Below are 23,304 nucleotides of genomic sequence, written 5' to 3' on the forward strand. Positions count from 1 at the left end.
TTGGGTTCCGTCGTTCCTAGAAGATCTCCTGAAGGTCCACAAAAAGATGTCTGGCGGTGAGGAAGATATCTCTGATCCAAATTATCTGAAATAAAAAAAACCAAAAGGATTACTTTTAGAATAGATAAATACAGGTAATGATCGAAGAAATAGTCAAAAATTTTGATTTTAGACAAAATGGCGGCTTCTCAACAAAAAAAATCTTTTTTTGCACGAAAATTTATACTTTAAAGTAACTTAAAAAATCGAAATTTTTATCAGAAACTTTATTCCTTTGATCATTACCTGACAAAAGTATCTAAGAAGATTCTGTGAAAATTTCAAGTCAATCGGTCAAGCCGTTTCGGAGAAATATTCCTCACCGACGCTGAATTCTTTTCATCATTAAAAGATTCAAAACTAATAGAAAAATTTTATTGTTGACTTCTTTTATAATATTTATTTTCAATGCACTGCAAAAACGAAAAATTAAAAAAAAAAAAATAGGACATGTTTGTTTTTTGAACTCTAATGAATTTTTTACAAATTTATCGTCAAATATTGATAGCAAAATTTTTAAATTAAAGTTTTATTTATCAAAGCTAAAAATTGAACATTAAAAACATTGATATTCCGATTATTTAAAAGTGTGTAATTTATGAGAATTAATTTAGTAGATATTTGTTAATTTTTAGAATTTTTTAATAAATAAATTATGGCAAAAATAAATAAAAAAAAAAATTGACATCTAGAAATTTAAAAAAATAAAAAATGCAATTTTTTAAAAATAGTTTTTCAGAAAAAATTTATTTGTTAAATAAAATTAAAAAATTATATTATAGTGGCTGCTAGGGTAAGTGTGGGTATTACTGCAGATTTTCTTGTTTTAGTTATAAATAAATGGGTCATGACTTTTTTGATTAAAAAAAAATTATTTCTGTTAATTTAAATCTTTCGAAAAATAACTGCATAGTGGTTTTATATGTATGACAATTATTCAATTTGTTATTAATTAATAAAAATTAAGTAGTTACAAAAATGAATAATTTTATCTTTTTTAAGAGTTTCAGATAATTTTCAGAATTTTCGTTATCTAATAAATTATAGGAAAAAAATGAGAAAAAACAATTGACATCTAGAAATTTAAAAAAATAAAAAATGCAATTTTTTAAAAATAAATTCAATTGTTAAATAAAATTAAAAATTGGTCTGGTGACAGCTAACTTTAATGTTATATGAATTTAATTCATAACGATGCGCCATTATGAAAAGTCAGCGTCTCCGCAAATTATATCAGGCTTTGTACAGCAACGCCATCTGCTAATGAATCTAAAAATCAATTCATAAATAATTTTTAACGACAATATTGTTTATTTGTGTACAGTTTATACAACGAAAGTCAATTGACTGTTGGTAGTTTATCTGAACACAGTGGTGGCATCAAAATGTCGTGTGGTGTGAATTGACACTATCATACACAAACAATCATAGTACAACATCATATCACACAATTACACACGATACAGTAGAAAACGGAGCGTGTACAGTTCCGTCATATTCCCGGTTTGAAAGCAAGGTTGCGAATAGTTGTTGCGACGCAGGAAGGTGCAGTGAACGGTGTGTGTTTAGTTTCGAGCTGTAATAATATATTAAAGTTAAATATCTAAAGAGCAGGTTTACCGGCCATGGAGAAACGAATAGAGCTTGAAAAACGAGGAAGAAATCCCGCTGAAGTAAGTTTTTGCATTTATTTATTATTCCTATTATTATTATTATCATCATCTTCGTATGTCTATATATACACATCATTTTTTTTTAATTTTTATTTCTACCACAAATATTAATTATTATTACAATTAATCAAAACAATTAATAAAGAATTGACTAATATTTATTATTTTAACATCAAGTGTACACTTAAAAGTCAATGAAGTATGTGAAGAGTGTACGTGCGTGTTCAATCGGCTTTCCTGCTCTGTGTTACTACTGCGAATATATGTATGTGAGTCTAGATCAAACGAAATACATGAGTGCGATTACTCGATCATTTCAATTCATCGAAGACAAGTAATTCCAGTTAAATCTCAAATGTTGAGATATAAATATTAATATCTAAAATTAATATTATTAATTAATATTAATGAAATTTATATATTTCATTGTCGAGCAGTACTTGTTAAATTATGTGAATTTAATGGGCGCGAAACAACCGCGTGGCTTTGTAAATTTTACTATTAGAGGTCGACACGATGAGAGTGAATTAGCTGGTGCAGAATACCAACAGCAAAATATACTATAAAATATTAATGTAATTAAATAATGAGCAACCATGGCGTGGTTACCTTTTAATATTAACTTCTCTTTTCAAAATGGCTATCATTCTTCGATTATCTTTTTATTTCATTTTCAGATTTTCAACCACTACTATTTATGAGTTGTACCTGTACCTACTAAGCTTCAAGATTTATACCGAGTTTACTTATCATTATGTTAAGAATTCTGCCAGATGTTTCTGTCGCTTGACGTCTTACTCTTAAATGCCTACACCACGCTGATATTTTAAACTAGATCCTTTTGTATTATATATTTAATTTTATTTATGTATTTATTTATTTACTCGCAAATATTTATTTATTTGTGTTTAATCAGTATACACTTGCCACGCGTCTAGTTATCATGGTCAAAATATTGTTTGTTTTATTACTCAGTGCAAAATTGTGATATTGTATTATTTAGTTTTATAAAATATTTTATTTTTATTAGTTTGTTTCATTAAAAATTTATTATTTTTTCTTAAATTTTATAACACTAAAAATAGTTTTGACTAAAAAAAAAATTAATTTAATTCAGCTTTTTCTTAAAGTTGATGAAGAAGAGAAATAGTTCAAGAAGAAAAATTCGAAAAAAAAACCACCATTTCTTTAATTTAAAAAAAAAAAAAAAACGTGCTTTATTTCAAGTTTACGAATTTAATTTAATCTTAAAAATTACAATTTATATAAATTTATTGACTTCCATTATTAAATGCACCGAAAAAAAATATTAATACAGATTCTAAACAATTATTACTAAATAATTCCTTTGTATTTTTTTTCAAATTTTGGATTTCTATAGTGGGGGATTTAAAAATTGTTAAATATTTTAGAAAGAAAATAAAAAAAAAATACATGTACAAATTTTTTTAAATTTTTTATATGCATTTTTGTAAATAAAATTAAAAATTTTTTTATACTGTATCAACAGATAAAAATTTTTGAATATTTGATATCAATGAAATTCTAAAATGAGATTTTTATATATTTTTAATTTTTACACTAAATATTCAAATAAATGATTTGAAATATGAAAAAATTTTTGAATAGCTGATGTTAATCACAATTTTTTAGCCATAAAACTCGTATTCGTGTCAACAAATCTGATTTTAAAGCTATTTAATTTCATAAATAAAACACCGAGATAGATAAAGGGTTTAAATTATCAACTCGTAATGGGAGATAATAAAATTATTAAAGACGTTGCAATAATAAAAAATTCACAGTTTTATGACGTTTAGCTAATTACTTACTCACTCTCTCTCTCTCTCTCTCTCTCTCTCTCTCTCTCTCTCTCTCTCTCTCTCTCTCTCTCTCTCTCTTTATTATCTCTTAACTCCTTTTCTTAAGTTACATGCTCACTTTCTCAAGTGACATATAGTCCTAATACTCTGGAAACTAGGTCACTAAAAAAATTCATTTATATTATGACCGATTTATTTCCTGAAAAATTCTCTAATAATATTTTTTTTAACCGATGTATTTAAATACTACATTCAAAACTTTTTGCCATTCTTTGTCATTGATTCAATAAAAAAAAAAAACTTTTAATGATTTTAGGCTCCAAAGGCTCAAATCATAAATATCTTTTTGATTATTGAAGATAAAATTTCACAGGTGATTGAATTATAGATAAAAAATAATTGAAAAGTTATGGCTTTCAAAGTACATATTACTTTTCTCTATAAATTTTATATCTTAGAGTTGTAACTTTTGAACTTAACTTCTTGTAATTTCTTATTTAGTGCTAAGTTTATAAATCTAAAGTTTTTAGAATGTAACAACGTAAAAATAACTAAATAATTTTTGTCAATTTCGTAATAATTACAATTCGCTATAAAATTTTATCCAAAATCGATCAGTACACCCATTAACACTTTGAAAATGTAATAATTTACTCATAAAAGTTTAATTTCTAGTAAAGTCAGCTAATTTTTGAAAATTTTTTAGATTGAATTAAAAATTGTAGAATTTTTCTAAATTTTCAAGTATATTTTTTTAAATAATCAGGCGTTTTACAATCATATTCATGTTGAATCAATGAAATTTATATTATTATTATTTATAATTTTTTCGGCGTTTAAGTTTTATGACAGCGAAGAAAATGATGTAGAATAAAAAAATGAACTATTAGTACAACAGACAGTTCAGGAAGAAATTTTCAGCACATAACAATAAAATGTATTATGTAAATCAATTAGAAGCGTGTAGTGAATATTACAGGCTTGTGTGTGCCATGAGCAGTCGTCTAGATATAAGAAGCGTGCGCGTGTAAATGATCGTCGTGATTGTTATGCCGCATTACATTCACAAACTAGCCGACATATTGGTGTTTACAAACTCAACTCAACACTCTTAACTTGATATATAAAAGCTGAAAAAAATTGTTTTAAATGCCCAATATTCAGACAATTCTTTTATTTATTACTCAGTTTTTTTTTATTATTGATTTAAAATTTTTTATTTATTTACAATTAGGTTAACAATTTATATTGTAATATCATATTCAAATTAAGTGACAAGTGAAATGACGGAATCTCGATCGCCACATTGGACGAGTCCATTTTGTTACCAAGTGCCGAGTATACCGGCTAGCATACTAACATTATTTATTAAAAGTATTTTAAAAAATTATATTAATTTATTGATAATTATTGTTACTATCTAACAATTTTTTTTGTTATCTTACAAAATTATTTACAATAATATATTATTTTTGTCTGAATGACCCAGTGGTGTATATAATAAATAAATAAATGCGCGGGGTCTTCATTATTTTAAAAAGCGCCATCATTATTACAATTGTATAGGACCAATAGTTTTTTTTTTTTTTTTTTTTTTATTATTTATTTAGCCGATAGGTATAAGCTTGATAATAATAATAATAAACAAAAATAAAACAAAAGATAAAAATGCGAATTATTTTTACAAGAATATCATTTGAATTTGCTGATGTCAAGGTCTATGATTGGACTAAAAATAAACTTATGATTTATATTATATAATATAAGGATTGAATTGCTCGTTTGCTAAATAAAATAGATTTAATCGAAAATCTGAATATACGCTTATATATTAAATTGAAGAAAAAAATGTCGTTCGACAACCGAAATAGGAAAAATTCTGTCTAGGAATATAAAAAAAACAAATTAATATGATTTAGCATGAAAATTAACTTAGCAGATAGTTGATAATTTTAAGAATTTCTGTAACAAGTAAATTATGGCAAAAGAAAATTTATAAAAAATATTGACATTTAGAAATTTAAAAAAACTACTAATGCAATTTTTTAAAAATAATTTTTTGGGACAAATTTATTTGTTAAAAAAAATTATAAAATTGTCAAGTGACAGCTAACTTTAATGTCATTGATTTAGCAGACTTGAAATATTTTTCTAAAAATATATAAATAATTTAATCATGGTAAAAATAATAATTTTAAAAATGCACTTAGAAATTTCAAAGGAGTCTTTACGTGTAATTTTTTTAAAGTTTTGTTCAACAACTTATTTAAATTTATCCAATAATTTTCATAAATTAACTGATTATCATGTAAACAATCAACTTGCCTCAGTTTCACATTCCCATAAGATTCAACTTGAATAATTACTTTTGATTGCTTTTTACATAGATGCAATAATTTGTTATACTCTAAAATTATCCAGGAAAGCTGATCTAGAAAATGATTAAATTTTCTAAAAGTTGAGTCAGAAAAAATTCAATAGTTTTGTTAAAGCGACTTCTAAAAATTAAGAAATTCAATACATAGTTTTTAAAGAGAATTCAATCTATTGATATTTTAAATTTTTTACAGAGTGATTTACTTTATACTCGATATCAGCAATTTTTACTGTGAAATTTAAAGATCATTTAAAGTTGTGGGAACAATTAAAATCTAAGCTGCAAGTTTCGTATTTAATTTTTCAATTGCATTAAAATCTATTATCGGAAAACAATAAAAATAATAAAAAATTCTTCACTAGTTATAAATAATCAAAATTGCAAGATATAAGTTCAGAATTTAAGTTAATAAGATAAAATTAATAAAATATTAACAATTTTATAGCTAACACGTTATGCTCGTTAATCATCTTAACTTTACATTATGCTTTTTAATAATTGCTTTTATTTCTGTCGTTCAATGTATCATTTAATTTTTTTAATCTTGTTATTTAAAATGTAAACATTTCAATGAAACTGATGATGATGATGATGATAAATTTTTAGTTGTACATAAATTATAATTATTAATGATTTTTTTGAATAAATACTAATAAACATTTTATTTTACAGATAATAGATCTTACACTTGACAATTGTCGGAGTACAAATATCGTGGGTCTAACAGATGAATTCGTGGCATTAAAGACCTTAAGTTTAATCAATGTAGGATTAACAAGTCTCAAAGGTTTCCCTGTATTACCAAATCTCCGAAAGGTAAAATAAATAACTTAATTAATTTCTATAAATTATAAAAAAAAATTTTTTTTTTATTCTATATAAATTATATAATTTTATTACAATGTACTAATTATTTGTATTTTTTTCTTACAACAGTTAGAACTGAGTGATAATCGAATCTCCGGAGGTTTGAATTTTCTGCTGTCAAGCGCTAAGTTAACTCATCTTAATCTTAGTGGAAATAAAATCAAAGATCTTGAAACACTACAACCATTAGTAAGTCAAAAATATATTCAACTGTACTTACTAAAAGCACAACTTTGCAACGACTCACCAAGCCATGCATCAAAAGGAAAAATTTTTATTTTATTAATTTGTACGAATTACTTTTTTCATAAATAATAATTGATAACTTATTTAGACATGAGTATCAATAATTATTAATTATTAATTATTAATCACTTCCAGATCTATTTAATAAATAAGCAAGATCACGGGTGTAAAGAATATTTTTTTCGAATCAATTAAATAATTGTTGCATTAAAAAGTTTCATCTCTATCTATTGAAACTTTATCAACCTTTTAAGAATATAATTATGAACAAATACATGCTATAATAAATAAAATAAAATAGACAATCAAACATTAGTAACTAACCTCAGCAAATCTTAACTGTTTTTCACTAATAAATATCCGTTAATCCTGTTTACTCATGATTATAATTAATTGTGTTCAAGTTAATATTTAGATGCTGGGTGTTGGATGTTTTTTTGTAAATTTTATCACAAAAAGTAAAATTTTCATCAATGTAGAGGCTCGGTTTGTCCACCTAATGAAAATGATGAAATTATAATTATTGAAATACTAAATGATTGTTTTTTATTTGTTTCTATAGAAAGAATTCCAAAACCTCAAGAATTTAGATTTATTCAATAATGGTGTAACAAATCTGGATACCTATAGAGACAAAGTATTCGGATTACTTCCTAGTTTAAGATTTCTGGATGGGTAAGAATTTTAAATAGTAATACATAATATAATTAAAAAATTTTCAGTTTTATAAATACTTTATTTAATTGAATTTTTTATTTTAGATTTGACATGGATGATCATGATGCTGAGAGTGAGGAGGGTAATGAAGAAGGTAGTGAAGATGAGGATGTAAATGGAAATGATGATGGTGATGATGATGCCAATGAAGATTATTCTGACGACGACAGTGAAGGGTCGGATGAAGACGACAAAGACCTCAATGATGAGGAGGGTGGTTTAGATATTGTAAGTGATAGCTGATAATTCATTTAAATCTTGATATATTTTATTTATTTCTTTACGATTTTAATTATTTTTTTATTTCTATATTGTAGAATGACAGTGATGTAGATGACGAATATGGAGGAGAAGATGAAGATGAAGAAGATGAAGACGATGATGAAGAATATCAAGGTAACCAAGACGTAGAAGACGGCAATGATATTGAAGGTGCGTTTATTAGTTAATCACTAATTGTTACTGAATTTTTTTATTATCTGGAGTATTTTTTCAGTAAAAAAATAATTTTGCCTTGTGATATTTTCATAATTAAATGAGTAAGCATAGTGCTTATAAATTTTAACATAACATAATAGTCACAGTAAATAAATTATGAATTGAAATACCGAAAAATTCTACAACAGTTTCAACTATATATATATATATATATATATATATATATATATATATATATATATATATATATATATATATATATATATATTTTTTTAAACATTAACTTTATAACTGTAAAGTAATCTTCATATCTTAACAAAATTGAATACTTTAAAAGTTGAATGGTTTATTTTTTTCACTCGCATTCACGTTCTAAAATTTAAAGAAAATTAATTAACAAGTTATCAAGAGAAAGAAATTTTTTTAATAAAAATGAAGCGATCACAATGCAAAAAAGGCATTATTTCTTTAGTTTAAAAAAAAATCTCGATTTATTTATTGTTAATTTTTTCAATAAAATTTTTTCTATTGGTAGTTATAGTTAATACATTTACTAAAAGTTTTTGAATATTTCAATATTATTATCAGTTCAAGTTATGACTACCAATTTGCTCCAAAAATTAGTTTTTTTGCAGTTAAGATTTTACATTTTCAAAAGTAACCCTTGAATTTTAAAATTTGATTAATTTTGTTGAAAAAAACAAAAATTAATTTTAACAAAAATTCACAATAAATAGACTGAAATTTTTTTTTTTTTTTTTAATTTAATAATAAAAGAATAATTCATAAAAATGAACTAATAAAGTAAAAATTAAATTTCATTATCTAGAATCACCACCAGCCCGAGGAAAGAAAAGAAAACATGAAGACGGAAGTGAGCCTGGGAATTAAAACCTAGATATAAGGATTTGCTAATAAATAAATAATGTTGAATGAGTGTAAAATTCGTATATAAATTTATTAATTAATAATTACGCCGCCAAGTGAGACTAGCTGGGAATCAAACTTTATTGACCAATGACAAACTACAGTTAGTGATATGAATTACAAAAATCATTGACTGAGAGAAAAAAAATTAATAATTAATTAAATAATTGTCTGTGGAGTTATACAAAACATAAAAAAAATGAAATACATAAGGACGAAGGACGTAATTGCAAGTAAATGCAAAACTAAACACAAAAAGTAACTGATATTGATATAATATTATTGACAATGGAATGAAATGTAAGAATGAATTGTTTAAGGATAAATAAGGGCTGCATTCCAGCTAGACCCAACACGTTTTAGTTACACTAACGATATTTTATATAGAGTATATAGATAGAGAATTAGAAATGTTGTCAGTGCATTAAATAGTAATGTCGAAGTTTGAATGTAATGATAATGATATGATGCAGAGTTATGATTATAATATAGAGACGGGATTTAAACTCTCGAAGGAGCGTATTTGTCTGTTAGCTCCAGTCGACCAAAGGCTGGTCATGCTGGAATGCAGCTGTCGTTAAACAGTTAATAAGATTACATAAGTTACATTTTAAATACATTATAATGATAACGTCAAATAAGTATTAAAAAAAAAAAAAAAAAAAAAAAAATGAATCAATTTTTGTACAGGTTTAATGAAGAAATAAAAAAAAATGATAAATAAAAAAAATTAGATATCAATACAATAATAGAGATTGCATGAGACTATATTTTTGGGACAGAAATAATTATTATTAATAGATATTTTAAATACTGTTCGATCAATATTTCAACGATAATTTTAAATTGTTTTTAATAATTTTATTTAAATAAATTAAATGTTAAAATTTTTTTAAATTGAGCAGCCATCTCACTTGTACGGTCGTTGTCATATTGGTTCATTAGTTTTTAATTAAATTTTTTAATAACGAAATCATGTCAGCAACAATACGAATGTTATTGTTAACTTATAGAAACCAGAAAAGGCTCAATCTATCGTTGTTGTTTTATCTTTTTGTTTTATATTAAATGAAAAGTGATCTCTGTGGACCACTTATGTGCGCCTACCAAAGCGACAATGAAATTATTAATATTATTATTATTAATTTTTTGAAACTAATTGTATAATTCCATTTTCGATATTTTTTTATCTATTATATATAATATACATTATATCATTTCGTTTAATCAAGTATTGATCATTCAAGTGAGTGAATGCTCTTCTATAATTAATTAATTTTTGGTTTTTACAAAGATTATTTGTGTATTTTTTTTTCTTTTTTAATTATTTTGTATTTTATTTCAAAATTAGAAATATATTGAAATTGACTGACAATAAAAAATTTGTTATTTTAATTGCGAGAATGTAAGTATTAACGTGCAATTTTCGGTCTAAGAGATAAAAATATCGCTACAAGATCGAACTGATATTTTTAAGGTTTATTTCTATATTTATATACATTAGGGTAGCGTAAAAAACGGAATAATTTTTCTCGTCTTCTATGAAAATATATTAGTTTATTATACTTTAAGAGTCTTCTACAAAAATCAGCTTGATAAAAAATTTTATAGGAGTCACTCAAAATTGTTAAACTTTCAAAGTAGAGTATTCACAATGTTTTCTATCAAATTGCAATTCTGAAGCATGAAGAATGAAAGTAAAATGTGAAATATTAATAAAAGTCAGAAAAGTAATTATTGTTATTGTATTTTCGTTAAAAAATGCTTATCCAGCATTTTTGAATGTTGATAAAATCTTGAGGAAGTTCTCAAAATTTTTTATCAAGTTGGTTTTTGAGAGAGGGCTCTTAAAACACGAAACAACTAATAATATATTTTCATAGGACTCTCGAAAAAAATTTGACAGTTTTTTTGTGTCACCTTAATACAAATATTCCTATTTTATTACTCTTCATTTTTAAACATTATTTTAAAGATATAACTTGATTAAAAGCTTAAATTTCTTCGAATTTTAAATTGTAATTAAATGTTACATTTTTATTAAAAAAATAATTTTCAACAAAAAAATTTTTATCTATTATGAAGTTATTTATATTTCGGTTAAAATATGTGACAATCAATGCGACCTTTTACGGTTTAATGACACGAAATTTCGATTATTAAAAATTTATTGAAATTTTAAAGGAGATAACTGTTGAATTTCTGTCCCAAAACTTTTCTTTGCGCTGATCTACTGCTTTGTGAATGGTGTGTGAGGGAAACTAAAAAATATAAAAAATACTATCATTTAACTTTGACTAAAACAATTTTAATATTAATTTAATAATTGCTGATTCAAGAAGAAATAATTAATTAATAAATATATAGTTAAGTTATTGATTAATCGGCACAAGAAAAAAAGATTATATGACAGATTGTTTATTTAAATAATGAAGACTTATACGACTAACGGACGGCACTAACTTAAAAAATAAATAATTAAATCAATGGAATTAAAACTACTTGACTGTAAAAATGAATGAACGAAAAGACAGTGTGAGAATGTAGGAGAGAATTGGTTTTATAATATAAATAAAAAAAATAAATAAATAAAAAAATGAAGTAAAGTAAAATATTGTGGTAGACACGAGGACCTGGCGCGTTCTTGCTGCCAGATTGGTTATGGCCTTATCCAAATTTTCCAAGACTTTGAAAACGAAAATTTATATTAGGTATCATGAATAATTAACGTGTACAGGTCCAAATTCTGTAAACCCCTTATTGATTACAGCTTGTGTGGATATTATGAATTATAAATTATGATGTAAGTAAATAAGAATAAAATAAATTATTATCTGATAATAATTCCGCGCAATCTGTAATAAGTACTATCAATTGTAATTTTTTTGTATCTCTCTCGAACAATTTCTCTGTACGGCAGTCTATTTTTTTCTTTAGCCGATTTAATATTATAGTCTCCATACATAATAAAGTACAACCATTGTCTACTTGTTTTAATTGTTGATGTAAATTTTTACCGTAAACAAGAAATTAGTTTGTTTCGAGCAATCCTTATTTAAAAAAAAAAAAAAAAAAAAAAATTAAGAAAGAATAATTTATTAATAAAACCATTTACAAATCTATGCAGTGATATTTTTATTTGTGAGTTCATTTTCCGTTAGAAATGTAAAAAATTTTTATTCAAGGAGTATTTTTTTCTAAAAAAATAAATAATTCACTTTTAAATTAAGCAATTAATTGTTTTTGAAAACTCAGAATGTTTATTAAAGCTACTACTTCTGCTTATAAGTAAATTAATACTTTTTTTATTGTATCCATTGAAATAATAACTGATTTGTCTTTATGAAGTGATTTAATATTGTAGATAGTAAAATATTATATTTTTTTGGGAAAAAAAAAAAAAAAAAAATACAGTTTTATATTTAAAAACAATTTTCAAAACAAGGATTATTTTTAGCAAAATTATTGCTTTAGGTTAACTTACCTTTTTATAGATTTCAAAATGATGGCTATGTGCAAATAAAATTTTGCAGTAGAAAATTTATAAAAATGCTCTAATGGCTTAAATTATTTTTATAGAATTACATAATTTATTAGATTAAATATTTTATGTATTTATTCAGTCAAGAAATGGAATTTGGTAATCAAAGAAACGGCACTCAACTGTTGAAATGAAACAAGGTTTCTCGGTGTAATAATCTACGTGTTTCACGAATATTCTTTAACGTAGTTTAATATATTTATTCATCAGAACATTTTCAAATCAGGTCAATATTTATCAGAAGTCCAATTTAGGTTTGACAAAAAATTTGATCCTTATTTTGACACTGAAACCAACAGTTTCGGTGTAATTTACAAAATTCGATCAAATTTTTGAAAAATTGAACTTTGATCTTGAATAACTTTTTACCCTAACTGATCACTATAATATATAAACTTTTGAACCATATGCATTTTCTGAATCCGCTTGAGCTGAGTCGAAATATAGCAAAATTTTTCAAAAGTTCCGTCATGAGGATCAATGCAATAGTTAGATTACTATGAAATCTACTAAAAAGCCCAGTAAAAATTTATCTTCACTGATAGAAAAATTTTTTCTGAAAAAAAATTAGCAATATTGTAATAAGAAATTAATTTGTTGAAAATTTTAAGCAATTTTATTTCTTAGCTGGAGAAATAAAAATTTTTCTCACAGAAATTTTTTTGTTAAATAAGTTTTCTAGATTTTGGAAAAAACAATTTTGGATAAAAGTTCGCTAGTTGTCTATCTAAACTTGTTTTTTTCCAAATCAGAAAAAAAATTTTTCTTCAACAAGAAAGTTACTGTGAAAAAAGTTTTAATTTTTTAGCTAGGAAATAAAATTGTTTAAAATTTTCAACAAATTAATTTCTTGTCACAATAATGCTTACTTCCTGCAAAGAAATTTTTTCTCTCAGTGTACAGTGAAAGTTTACCAATGGCTCTTCAAGTACAATCAAATGTTTGAAAATCGAATATAACATTGGAGAAATTTTTTATTTTGAGATTAGATGATTAATTTTTCTGGATGTTTCATAAACGTTTAAAACTGACGATTTTTCTAGCCTTTGGTGAAAAAATTTCTAAAGATCGCTTAAGATTCTAAAAAGTTTCCAAACTAGTAAGAAATTTGATTTTTAGTTTTTAATCCATGTCGAACTTCTCGAGTGATCTGTGAACATGAATATTTAAAAATTTTCATGTCATTATCTTAAAATGGACTTACTAATGAATAGAAATAACGTATCAAATGCAAATAAAAGACGGAAAGATAATTTATTACAACTAAATATTGATTCGGTATCGAATAACAAATCAATTAATTCATTGTATTGATAAATAAATCACAAACGCGAAAAAACCACAAATGAACTTCATAATTCATAATATTACAGTTTTTGATTTTGTTTGAAAATTTTACAAGTTAGCGTACATTCCTAAATGCGCTACAATAGCTGCAGCGTAGCAAAATGTAACGGCTACCAAGCGTCACAAAAAAATGTAGACTTTTGGTAGATTTCACTCAACAAGAAGTAGTTAAAAAATTAATATTATCAACTGAAATTCAACAAAACATTAACAAAAAAAAATTTGTGCCGCTTGGGCTACAGCTATTAGTAGCGCATTTAGAACTCTATCTTTATTGTAATAATCAAAAAGAGCTATTTTGAAATTCTGATCAATTAGAAATATCTCAAGTCCACTACTTTAAAAATTTAAGAAATTTCGAGCAACCTAGATATTGAAAAAATACCTACTCGATTTTAAAACATTTATAATTTTCTAAATTGGAATTATTAATCATTATATTGAAATAAATCATACACAATAGTAGTGTTTAAAAATTCTAAATATTAATTTAAGATTTTTGGAAAAGGTGAGTAAACTATAATGGAAATATCAACATTTGATCTTTTATTCGTCTTATTTGAAAATTAAATTTGTATAGTACTGAAGTGAGCGGTCAGTTGTCAATTTAAAAATTTTTTTAACAAATTAATTATAATAAAAAAAAGCTTCTAAAAATTTCCACTTGAAATTTTTATTGATTTTCACATGTGAAACTTTTTAATTCATTTTTTCTTAAATAATTTAATTGCTATAAAATTCTAAAACAATTTTAAATATCTGTCAACTTCAGTGTTGTAAATTTGTACTAGAAAAAAATATTTTTTTTTACAAATTTAAAAAAAACGCAAAAAATCATCAATTATTTGTTAATTTGATTTTCATAACAAAAAAAGGGATTTTTGATTTTACCCTTATAACCGTACATCACAAGGAAATATTCCTAAAAATTGTCCGTTAAATGAATAAATAAATACTTTATTCTTATGAATATTCAAGTTTTATTATATTGCTAAAATTAGCCGTCTGCTGTCAATTTTAAAAATTTTAATAACAAATCAATTACAATAAAAAAATGCTTCCGAAAATTTTCACATGTAATTTTTATTTATTTTCACATGTGAAACTTTTTAATCAATTTTTTTTTAATAATTGCATTATTATAAAATTTTAAAATAATTTTTAATGTCTGCCAACTACAGTGTTATGTTTTATTTTTATTAAAATTCTCTCGGTAAATTTATAAAAAAATAACTTTTATTTTTCAATAAATAAAACTATTTGATAAGTTGACTTTCAATCGAAAAATTTTAGTTTTACTCTAAAATTACCAATTAAAATAATTTTCGCGCCAAACAAGTACTGCTGAATAACTACAACGGTAAAAGTATAAACTAAATCAAAATGGCCGCACGTCTGTGACATTCCTGTAAAATAGTATCAGTACCTCTCGGCGCTTTGGTCGGTACAGTTGGCATTATATTCTGATACAGTTTAATGATTAAGTGCTAAGCAACCACACGGCTAAAATTCTTCTGAGTTAGTGTTTACAATTTAACAGTACACCTATAATTAACATAATTTCAAAATAATACAAATTAACAATCATTTATAGAAAAGCTAAAATCGTAAGTGACAAAAATGGCTGAAAGTAAAGGTGCGTTAATTGCTAAAACAGTGCAAAAACATGCAGGCAGAGCAAAAGAGAAGGTACTTATTTATTTAATAACAATTAAATTAATAAAAATGTATGCTCTATCTAACTTTTCACTTACTTCTTATTTTATGTGAAAAAATTTTTATTCTAAAATTCTTTTTACAAAAAAATTCGAATTTTTATTAAGTTTATTTGTAAACATTTTTTTAACTCCAACCGGAACAATGAATTATTTAGCATAAAATTTTGTTAGATAGATTTATTATAAGATTTGACATTTAATTGTGTACACGCGGGCATTTGAAGCGACCTCTTTAACTTTTTTCTCATATTAATATGCTCTATCTTTTCCTAGCATCATTGCATATATACACACAACATTAATCTAATATCAATAGTAGGCACAACTCTTTTTATTTCGCGTGTCTGTATTCATGTTTTTTTTTTCTCATAATATTTTTCCTGTTGTCGTATTATTTGGTCTCACTTATAAAAATAAAAATATATTTATATATCTATCATTACATAATAATTGAACTATTCATGTTCAACACTGCGCACACCTAAATGAAACTTTTATTTCATTTAAAATGACAATTACTTATGCAATCCTTCATTCAGCGACCATGTGTTAATGTTGAGGACACCGCGAACTACGATCCACGATTGAGCTTAGTGTAACAACACATGTCTGCTATATTAATTTTTATCTTTAAATTGAATTTATTTAATTGTAGCTTTTGGTCCACTATACACTTGATACTCTAATACGTAATGCCATTCAACTAGTTTCATTGATAAATTTTATTTAATTAACGACGTTATTAATATCTTTGTGAATTATCATGTGAATTTTTTTTCGTTACAGACAGTTTATCCTTTTAGTGCATTTTTTTACTGAAAACTTTGTACTATACTGTAAATATAAATAATGACCGTGAAAGTGGATTGAAATAAATTATTGTACACAGAAAAAAATTTCTTGAACCGAGAAAATTATAAAGAAAACCGAAGTTGTTTTGGAGCAAGAAAAATTTTCTTTCATAGTTTTTAAAAATTTCAACCTGATCAAATTGAAAAAAAAATTTTTTTGTGTTAAATTATCTGTTAATTAAAAGTACTAACAAATTGCAAATTGTTAGATAATCTAAGTTTTGTTTTAAAAAAACAGCAAATTAATTTTCTTAGAAATTAAAAAATTGTCACACATGTTTGTTGATTTTAGTATCACATCAATATATTCGATTAGAAAAAATTTTGGTAATTTCAAAAAATTGTAAGAGAAATGTCTAATAATTTCTTTACTCTGAAAAATAAAAAATTGATAATGAAAAAATTGTTTTACTTTCAATGAGCAATATACAAAATAAATAATATTAAAAATGTAAAACAATATATAATAGTGAAGTTAACAGTCAGCTGTTAATTAAAAAAATTTTTTTAATAAATTAATTGCAATAAAAAATGCTTCTAAAAATTTTCACTTGTAAATTTTATTAATTTTTACATGTAAAACTTTTTAATTTAATTTTTTTATAATCACTTAATTGCTATAAATATCTAAAAAAATTTTTATATCTGTCAACTTCAGTGTCATAATAATATTCACAAATTCTTTTAATTAATTTTTAAAATTTTTCTTTCAATTTATAAAATTGCCATGTTTTTTGAATTCTCTCTTGAGATAAAAAAAAATTAAACTTCTATTAGTATTGTGTTAACATTGAAAAAACCAACAGATGCCAATGATAAAATTGATATGGGTATGACTGCGTCGTCGTCATGTGCAGTTCGATAGAAAGAAACATCCACAGTCTGTAATAAATTAGAGCTGAATTGAAAAGTATGTCAAATTACTTTTAAGTAGATTAAAGTATTATCAACAAATAAAATCCACAGTGCGAATACTGGTTGAGAATTTATAAAATTTTTTTTTTTACAATTTTCACCATTAATTAATAACAAAACAACGAAATCATATCATTGCGACAATAATCATTATATTTTTATTGAATGGTACATATTGACCAAAAGCTTATATCTATTATATTGTTATAAATAAATTGTAATGAATGGTACATAGTTACTATAAAAGTATTTAGCTGTTGACGATTTTATAAATAGGAGAAGAATCATTGAGAATCGCTTTTATTAATTTGTTAACGGAAGTGCGTGGGCTATTTATGCATATTATATTCAGGTGTTGTCCTATATATACATATGTATGTATATACGTAACCCACACCTTATCCGGCAGTTATGTTCAATTCGTCTGAAGATTTGTCGTATTTTTAAAAAATTATAAAAATATTAATTAATTATTAATGTCATTTAATTAATGATCAAATACAAACAAGATTTGTTGTAAAATAAAAATTGCTGAGTAAGTTTGTGATTCGTGGGCGTATAAGGCAAGAACGGTGCTATTAAAGTAGGGATAACGTGTATTAGTGTGTATAAAACAAACTTATACACATATTCTCTGGTTGAACCGGTCTTCACTATTGCGTCTACGAAAAGATTTCTTTTTCTTTCTTTTCGAGTGATATTCTTCTCTAAACTACGCTCTTTCACCCCTTACTGAGAGCGAAGAAATTTTGAATTTCGATACACCATAAAATTTCCATAAAAGTATCCAATACAAAGTAATTTTAATACATTGATATTTATTCGAAGTCAATATGGAAGTAATGTTTTTCTAGAAAATTGTAAAGGTATTATAAGCAATTAAATAAATAAACTTTTCAATGAGGTTTTGATCGAACTTGATCAAAACTCGACGAGTCAATTCGAAAAGAAACAATTAAAGTATGTTTAATAAATACATTGACATGAAATTTAACTTGATTTAAGAGAAAAGATTTGGTCAACACAATTTATTTGGGAAAATGAGACCATCTTGAATCAAACAAAACATTCTTGAATAAATAAATTTATCTCAGTTCAAATAAATTTAACTTAATCTAACAATTTTTTGAAGTTATACTTCTTTTGGCGCGTTGGAGAAAATTGATGAGGGTGAATTTTTACGATGCGCGCGCACACCGACTCCAAAATTTAACAGTATGAAATTAGTTCTAGGTGGCATGAAAGTCGATAGCTATGTTCAAGTTGTATATTCTAGTATTTTTGTACTTAGAAGTTCTAAGTTAGAATAGGGATGCACGATTCCAAAAGAAAAATCGATCTCGAGAATCGCGATAAATTTTATCGAAAGAATTGATCCTTGATAAAATCGAGTGTGAAAGAATCGATCCACTGATAATCGATCGTTTGAATGAAGGCGTAATTTTCAAGTTTAAAGAATTCCATATCATTATAATGAACTAATTTAAAAATTAATATGGCTTATACTAATGCATTTTCAATTATTAAAATAGACATTTCTTCTAGATTGAAAATAATATTTTATTGCACTTAATAACAGTGAATTATAATTTTTTTTACTAAATGCTTTCTAATATTTAAATGAGTTAATTAATTATTAATTAAATTGATTTAATTAAATATTAATACTGCTATTAAATATTAATCAAATAAAAAGTATTATTAGTTAAATGTATATTTTAATAAAAAAATAAATATTTTTTTCTAGTTTCAAAAAGAATAATAAAATTATTAAAAGAAAGTAAAATTAAGTTTTTCTTATTAGAAATACCATTCCGCTGTTGGTAGGGATTTAAGGAACAATATTTGCTGTAAATGGTCAGCACTTAATCGATTTCTGATAGCATTTTCAATATGACTAGCAATAGAAAAAAGTCTTTCACACGGGACAGAAGTTGCAGGAATCGTGAGGTGTTCTAAGGCTATCTATGATAAAACTGGTGCAGATTTTTTTTTCTCGGTTCAAAACTCAATTGCGTTTTCATCTTCTTGAGAAGGACTATCGATAAATTTTTTTTTCTAATACGATTATAAAAATTTTCAATGACACAGAATTTATTAGATATTTCACCATATTTGTATTTTATTTTATAGTAAATGAGTTAAAAAATTACACTTGTTGATTTGAATAATTTCTATAAGTGGGATTTTTTCTCATTTTAACTGCTACAATTAATTTGTTATAATATTTAAAAAAAATTTTATCTCAATTTTAGAATCAAGTTTTTAAATTATTTAAAAAATACTTTCTTTCAAAATTCCCGGTCATCGTCGCCATTTTATTCTTAGACGATCGATTCCGACTCTGAAGAATCGATATGTCGATTCAACTTGCTCTGAAGAATCGATCTAAATAATCGAATCGACAACAGGAAAAGATTGATTCTAGTAAGAATCGATTTTGAATCGTGCATCCCTAAGTTAGAACACGTGTTTCGTTACAGTATAATCAAATAGTGTGAATAAATAAACGTTTTGGTGTTTTTATTAAATCAATTTTATACACGACGGTGATAGTATATACTAATAATTTATTAGTATACATGTGTATATATATATATATATATATATATATATATATATATATATATATATATATATATAAATTGAATATTAGTGATAAAACTGATTTAAATAAACTATTTTGAGTGCATTTATAGATTTAAGGTTGATTGTCGGTATGTATAATTTATTTATATCATTAATCAAAAATTATTACGTTATTATTATTTAAAAATAATTTTTTATGTTTTGTTTTATTTCTGATACATTAATAAGTTTTAAGTATAAATAAAAAAATTAATTTATTTTCTATACATGTTTATATAAACCCTAAATACTGAGTGTTCATACTGTCTTTGATCTTAACTATTCGTTAAATTTGATTTATTGATATTTTAATTATTTTTTTATATTCTTATTATAACAAATAAATTTTATTAAGTAACTCTAAAAATTACGAGCACTCAGCTTAACATTTATTTATTTATTTAGTTGCTATTTATCACAATGCAAACGATACTACAAATATTATTACTCCTTGCATTGATATGACAGTCAGACAGTCCGAATTTGTAAGTTCATCAAAGTCGACCGTAGGTGAATTTTGTGTAGCGGAGTGTGTAATGGAAGATGGTCATAAAATTGTTTTAGTTGCAATTTATATTTCTCCAAATCAAAAAATTGAAGACATTATTTTTTTTTTTTTTTGAAAAGAACATTATTTCCATTCACAACAATTGGAGCATCTTATATGGGTAAAATGAGCATAAGTTACCTATGATTTTGAGTGGAGACTTTAATATAAACTTTAATTCAAAGACTTCTGAGCCACTGATAAAATTTTTAATGACGATTTAAATCTATCAATTAATAATGACACTTCAGTTTCAACAACACGGCATGGCACCACTATTGATGGTGTATTTACAAGGTACTTATCTACAGTTTCAACAAGACTATTTATATCATATTTTAGCTACCACAAACCTCTTGTTACTCACGTCCCTATTCAGTCACTACGAGAAGAATCTACAAGTATAAAATAGTTTATTTAAAATATTTATAAATATATTTAATTCATAGTCATAATGATTGTATATTTTTACTATGTAGTCATATTTTCACGTAAATAAAACGTTTTTCATTTAAATGTAATCTTTTTAATTAATTTTAGTATAATATTTATCGTTAATCACCACTGAATTTTAGTTAGTTTTTTTTTCTATGCGCCAAAGAAGTATAACTTCTAACGCGTGTACATGAGAACACACTCTTTTTTTTTTACCTGATTAAAGACAATAAAATCCTTCAAAATAATTTTCTTGTTTCAAGATTTTCTCTTTTAAATCAAGCTTATATTTTTATCACGTTATTTTCTGTACTAATAGAAAAACTATCTTAATTCAAGAGAAATTTTTATAAAAATCACTACTTTGAAGACTATCGGTTGTCACGTTTCAAGAATTTCTTGTCTTGAATTCAGAATTCTTGGTATAAGAAATCTTTATCTCCAATTGAAAATTATTGTAATTTAATTTATTTAAATATTATCTTCAATCGATGTAATTGAATTTTTCACCCAACAAAAATTCTCAACAACTATGAATTCTATCGTTTTCTTTCAAAAAGTTTGTAATTTTGGTTCAGGAAAAAGTTTTTACTTTCAAAATACAAAAAAAAATCATTAACAACAAGATTATCACTTTATCACATTCTTGTAAGTATTTGATTTTTAACCAAATTTTTGAGCAAAGTATGTGTGCATCTTTTTTTAATTAGTAAAGTGTTTTATTAGAGTAAATATAAATGTTCTCGAGAATTCTCAGGTCACCCAAAAATTTTAATTTATTGATTTGCGAGTTAATTTTTTGATTTAATAAAAAACTGAATTTCTTAAAGCAAGTGTGAAATTAAAAAAATATATTTTTCATGAATCAAGTAGTTTTATTTTAGTGGAAAGCGCTTAAAAATCTTAGTTGGAAGCCCCATCGTAAAAAGAAAAAAACAATATTTAGATATCTATGAGATAAAATATATCAAGATAGAATTAAAAAGAATAAAATGGGATAATATAATAAGCAACGAAAATGGTGTTTTGCTTACACGATCCATTAATCGAGCACGATGGTGATAAAATGATTTGTCCGTTAGAAAACGTATAATCGGGTCGCTCAAGACGGTTCACTGACAACCGGTTTATACGGTTTTTACACATTACGTGACTTACGAAGATTTGACTTTGTCCAAACATAGCTCATTTGAGTTCGAAAAAACAAATTAATTAAATATTTTCACTTAAAAGTCACTCGTTTATTTCATTTGATTTATCTTTAGTGATAAATTTATCGGACCAATTTGCCTATCAAATAGTTCATAAATTGAGTGTAGTTTTTGGATTTGATAACAAATATATTTATCATATTTATTTATCTTTATGAATATGAAATAATATTATTGAGAAATATTAATTGTTCATTGATAATTTTTTTATCAGAAATTTAAAGTTGAATCATACACTAGAAATGATTATTTCTCCAATAATCTAAAAACGTGTCTAGTCACGGGAGTGCTACGGACTATTTATTTATTTATTTACTTAATAAATTGTACTAACTCTAAAGTAATAATTTTCTAAGAGATTTAAAATATAACAATTAAATTATACTTTTTAATTTTTGCAGCAAAAATTTTTTGATTTTATTTGAAGAAAATTTTTTTTAGCTACATACTATTTTATTGAATTGAGATAATATTATTTTAAGCGAGGTATGAGATTATAATTATTGGCTTAATCGTAAAAATTTGAAAGCAAGAAAATTATATTTTCGACATAAAAAAATTTCAGTTTCCAGTTCGAAATGCTGAAATTTTTTTGGGCCAAGAAAAAATTCTTGAGTCAAGGTATTCGTTTTTTCTCTGTATAATAATAATAATTATTAGTAGCTATAGAAAATTGTATGAAATAAACAAAATACACAAGCACTAATAATAATAATAATAATAATAATAATAATAATAATAATAATAATAATAATAAGAGTAAAAATCAAAATCGAGTCAAAAAATAAATAACTGATGAAAAATTAACAATTCAAGAAAAAATTTTACACTGACCACAACCACGCCAATTATATTTATTAATAAAAAAATACGAATTGCACATTTATATTCACAATAAATACATAAATAAAAAAGAATTGAAGGTCATTTTTCTTGCTCTCAGCATCGTATAGAGTCTCATTCCTTAGATAAGACTCAACTTTAAATAAAAATCATAGATACCG

The 23,304-nt window shown here is 24.4% G+C and overlaps 2 protein-coding genes and 1 long non-coding RNA gene across 5 annotated transcripts in view; 2 read left to right on the forward strand and 1 right to left on the reverse strand.

Annotated features, from left to right (window-relative positions):
* Positions 1 to 1,282: 1,282 nt before the first annotated feature.
* Mapmodulin (acidic leucine-rich nuclear phosphoprotein 32 mapmodulin) lies at positions 1,283 to 9,124 on the forward strand. The gene is made up of 7 exons (XM_074240404.1): positions 1,283 to 1,712; positions 6,585 to 6,728; positions 6,849 to 6,968; positions 7,588 to 7,700; positions 7,787 to 7,970; positions 8,060 to 8,174; positions 9,010 to 9,124. Exons 1-7 carry the CDS (start codon positions 1,665 to 1,667, stop codon positions 9,069 to 9,071), a joined length of 786 nt encoding a protein of 261 aa, XP_074096505.1. The 5' UTR covers positions 1,283 to 1,664; the 3' UTR covers positions 9,072 to 9,124.
* A 544-nt stretch (positions 9,125 to 9,668) lies between these two features.
* On the reverse strand, positions 9,669 to 12,765 carry LOC141525782 (uncharacterized). The gene is made up of 2 exons (XR_012478901.1): positions 12,592 to 12,765; positions 9,669 to 11,368 (listed from the first exon to the last, which is right to left on the reverse strand). It is a non-coding gene; the product is annotated as an uncharacterized LOC141525782 (long non-coding RNA).
* A 2,654-nt stretch (positions 12,766 to 15,419) lies between these two features.
* Amph (amphiphysin) overlaps positions 15,420 to 23,304 on the forward strand; it is a 42,575-nt gene continuing 34,690 nt past the window's right edge. For 2 of the 3 annotated variants that reach the window (XM_074240486.1, XM_074240487.1), the window contains exon 1: positions 15,421 to 15,684. In XM_074240486.1, the coding sequence (XP_074096587.1) occupies positions 15,616 to 15,684 (69 nt within the window). In that variant the 5' untranslated portion in view covers positions 15,421 to 15,615. Of the gene's footprint in view, positions 15,685 to 23,304 lie in introns of all 3 variants that reach the window. The other variant, XM_074240485.1, reaches the window with a different exon arrangement.

The sequence above is a fragment of the Cotesia typhae genome, unplaced genomic scaffold (genome assembly GCF_013202065.1).
Source record: "Cotesia typhae breed Kobodo isofemale line unplaced genomic scaffold, CoteBio_Ctyphae contig_27, whole genome shotgun sequence".
Lineage (NCBI taxonomy): Eukaryota > Metazoa > Arthropoda > Insecta > Hymenoptera > Braconidae > Cotesia > Cotesia typhae.

Coding starts and splice junctions, on each gene's coding strand:
- Mapmodulin (XM_074240404.1), top strand. CDS start 1,665: ATGGAGAAACGAATAGAGCTTGAAAAACGAGGAAGAAATCCCGCTGAA. Junction 7,701..7,786: donor AGTTTAAGATTTCTGGATGG/GTAAGAATTTTA, acceptor TTTTTATTTTAG/ATTTGACATGGATGATCATG. Junction 7,971..8,059: donor AGGAGGGTGGTTTAGATATT/GTAAGTGATAGC, acceptor TCTATATTGTAG/AATGACAGTGATGTAGATGA.